This window comes from Vombatus ursinus, unplaced genomic scaffold (assembly GCF_900497805.2).
Source record: "Vombatus ursinus unplaced genomic scaffold, bare-nosed wombat genome assembly UNPS02014820.1, whole genome shotgun sequence".
NCBI lineage: Eukaryota > Metazoa > Chordata > Mammalia > Diprotodontia > Vombatidae > Vombatus > Vombatus ursinus.
In genome coordinates, this window is record NW_020954598.1 from 18,550,212 (window position 1) to 18,553,416 (window position 3,205).

The 3,205-nt window shown below is 41.7% G+C and overlaps 1 protein-coding gene across 1 annotated transcript; it reads right to left on the reverse strand.

Moving 5' to 3' along the window:
• Nucleotides 1–2,452: 2,452 nt before the first annotated feature.
• LOC114024142 (histone H2A-beta, sperm-like) lies at nt 2,453–2,884 on the reverse strand. Its single transcript, XM_027837059.1, has one exon. The coding sequence runs from the start codon at nt 2,882–2,884 to the stop codon at nt 2,453–2,455; it is 432 nt and encodes a 143-aa protein (XP_027692860.1).
• Nucleotides 2,885–3,205: the final 321 nt, after the last annotated feature.

A 3,205-nucleotide genomic window follows, 5' to 3' on the forward strand; every position in this document is an offset into this window, starting at 1 on the left:
CCATTCTACTCCTTCCTTTTACAGATAAAGAGAGTATGATGTAGTGAAAGGAATGTTAAACTTGGAAATCCTGAAATCTAGTTCTGCAACTTAGTACCTCTGTGACCCTGGGCAAGTCACTTAACCTCAATAAGCCTGTACAGGATGAAGTTTCTTCATATAAAATGAGAGGGTTAAACTAGACAATTTCTGAGATCACTTCTAGCCCTAGAGAAGGAATTCTTAATCTTTGTTTTGTTGTGCCTAGTGAAACTTCTGTGCCTCTTCTCAGAAAAATGTTTCTAAATGATTAAGATAAAATATATAATTTCCAGGTTATGTTGAAATAGTTATAAAAATGTTTTTTAAAACAATTTCATAAGAAACCATAAGAACCTCTGTGCTACGATTCTATAATCCTATGACTCCTACCCATAATTCAACCCTTTGTAATCTGCCTTCAATCTCTACTAGTTTACTGAACCTTCCCTCCAAAAGGTCACACCAATGACTTTAGTTGTTAAATCCAAAGACCTATGGTTCAGTCCTAATTGTCCTTCACTTCCTAGTTACATTTGATGCAATTAACCACTCTCTCTGTCCCAGATATTTTACAGTTCCTTAGCTCCCATGACACTGAAGCTCTCGGCTGCCCTCCTCCCTGATTCTGCCCTTGCATTTCTTCTCTTCTCTCTCTATACACTTTCCCTCAATGATCTCATCCACTTCTGTGGTTTCCATTATCATCTCTACTTGCAGACAATTTCTGAATCTACATTTCCAATCCAGACCTGTCTAAATTCAATTTAATGTAATTGTCTACTATACCCCAAACAGTGGAGATATAAAGACAAAAAAACAATAAAGTCTCTGCCCTCAGAAGCTTATATTCTACTGGGGCGGGGGAAAAGCAATATGTATACAGATGGGTAAATGCAAAATATATACAAAATAAAGGCTAAGTATTATTCGGATATGGGGGTATGCTAACATTTGGAGGAATTAGAAAAGACCTCTTCTAGGAGATGAACCTTGAAGAGCTTGGCCTTGATGGAGTCAAGGTATTCTAAGGAAGGAGCTTTGTTCTCATTGTCTACTGGACATCTCGGGTGAGTGAGGCTGATGACTTTTTGCAACTCTGCCTCACTTAAATCATTGTCACTGGTCCTTTTTGAAAATAAAAGACAAACAAAAACAACAACAAATATCCCTTTGTAAAAATCTAATTTATTTTAACTGGTTAGCTGGTTAAGTATGACTGGAGCACCAGGAGACAGTGCAATGATATAAGTATAAGGAACACACTAACTGTAACTTAGGATTGATGTTAGAGCATACTGGAATAGTATTATAGAATGGCATTAGAGACCCCCCTCAGGAACATTCCTAGAACTTTGAGAGGGAAGATATATCCTCTCAAGGTCCAGGTGCCTGGGGAGACCCAATTCATCAGTGCCAATGGGAACTGGGATAAGTACCCTCAAAGTTTATAAAGGCAAAGTTTATAAAAGCAAGATTTAGGCAATAACAGTGAGCTGATCAATAACAATGAACCATATATATATATATATCTTGCTTAATAATTCAGTTATTACTTCTCCCTCCATGCTAACTACTTATAATGAAAGCAATAATTTAGGAAGATTTTAGCTGGCCTCCCAGGCTTAGTATTTCCTTTTTCTAACACGCATGTTATGTAGGGTCTTACAAAAAGGCGATAATGCAAGTTTGGAGGCCACACAAGCTTGTTGCAATGGGTCTAATATAAGGGTTTGAACTTGAATAGTGGGAAGTGGGAATATAGAAAGGATAACACTCAGAGTCATAACTAGGAATTAGACCATTTGAGTAGGAAAGATGGTGAATAATTGCCATCACCCTCATACTGCCACTTAATTCTGAATATCTCATATAGGGAGAACTGGGTCTCTGAGCCTGTAGTCAAGGACTGAGGTAATCTATCCTCATTGCCTTCCCCCTTCCCCACTCCATTGCCCCAGTAGCTCCACCCTTTGGACAGTCTCAACTACTCTTCACTAGTTATAAACTCGGCAGATAGAGACACACATTTTAAAGAAAAAAATAGAACCGAAAGGAATGGAGATGGATTATTAAAAGATTTTTAAGGGAAGGAAGACTGACTACCCAGTACATCTTGGAAGACAGAAGAGAAACTGGTTTGAAACATGTTAGAAAGTGAGGGAAATAAATATGGCAGTATTGGCAATCTTTATCCTCCTCAGTGATTAGTAATTAAGAGCCAAGAAATAAAGTCTTATCAGTAACCAAATTTGTTCTTGGGGTAAGGCAGGTGTGACGCAAGGGGAGTGAATGAGGAAACTGGACAATGCTATTCTGAGTTTTAATCTCTTTTAATAGAGTTTGTGGGATGGGGGTGGAAAAGATGGAAGACCCAGAATAAAGCAGGTGGCTACCCTTGCTGGGCTCTCATGACGGGTCAATGAGCTGGGGTTCATTTGGTCTTCACTGACTGGATATAAGAATTTCCTCCACGGTTTTGGCCACTTTGAGCCTTGTTCACCGACTGCAGGAGCTCCGAATGGATGCGGGGCAAGACTCCACCCTGTGAGATGGTGACGTCCCCAAAGAGTTGGTTGAGCTCAGCATCATTGCGCACAGCCAGCTGCACGTGGCGGGGAGCGATGCGGCTCTTCTGATTGTCACGGGCAGCATTGCCTGCCAGCTCCAGGATCTCAGCAGTCAGGTACTCCAGCACAGCAGCCAGGAAAACAGGGGCACCAGAAGCCAACCGCTGGGCATAGTGGCCCTGGCGCAGAAAGCGGTCCACGCGGCTCACAGGGAACTGTAGTTGGGCCCTTGAGGAGCGTGATCGGGTTTGGGCACGGGGATGCGAGGGTCCTGGGTGACTCCGTTTCTCAGACATGGTGCTATCCTGAACTCTGCTAGCATCCCCAACTGGTCCAAGCGCCTGTGAAACTCCTCATGCCGGGCTAGTCCTTTATATACCTAGACTCCTTATTTCAATTGGTCAGAGGAGGGCCAATCAGGAGCTTGGGTCCTTTGTGAGGTGAAATACCCACCCTAGCTGGTTATGATGTCATCACCTTTTCCTTTTCTGTCAACCCTTCCTACTAGGTCGCTTGCCTGGAACTTTGTATGGCCACTGCCTATGCAACCCATTGATTAGTTTTTACCTAACTTATCTTTGAATGAACTAGAAACAAAACAAGTATTTTTAAAAATT

What these genes read in the sequence shown, in the direction of transcription:
- LOC114024142 (XM_027837059.1), bottom strand. Translation starts at nt 2,884, where the DNA reads ATGTCTGAGAAACGGAGTCACCCAGGACCCTCGCATCCCCGTGCCCAA.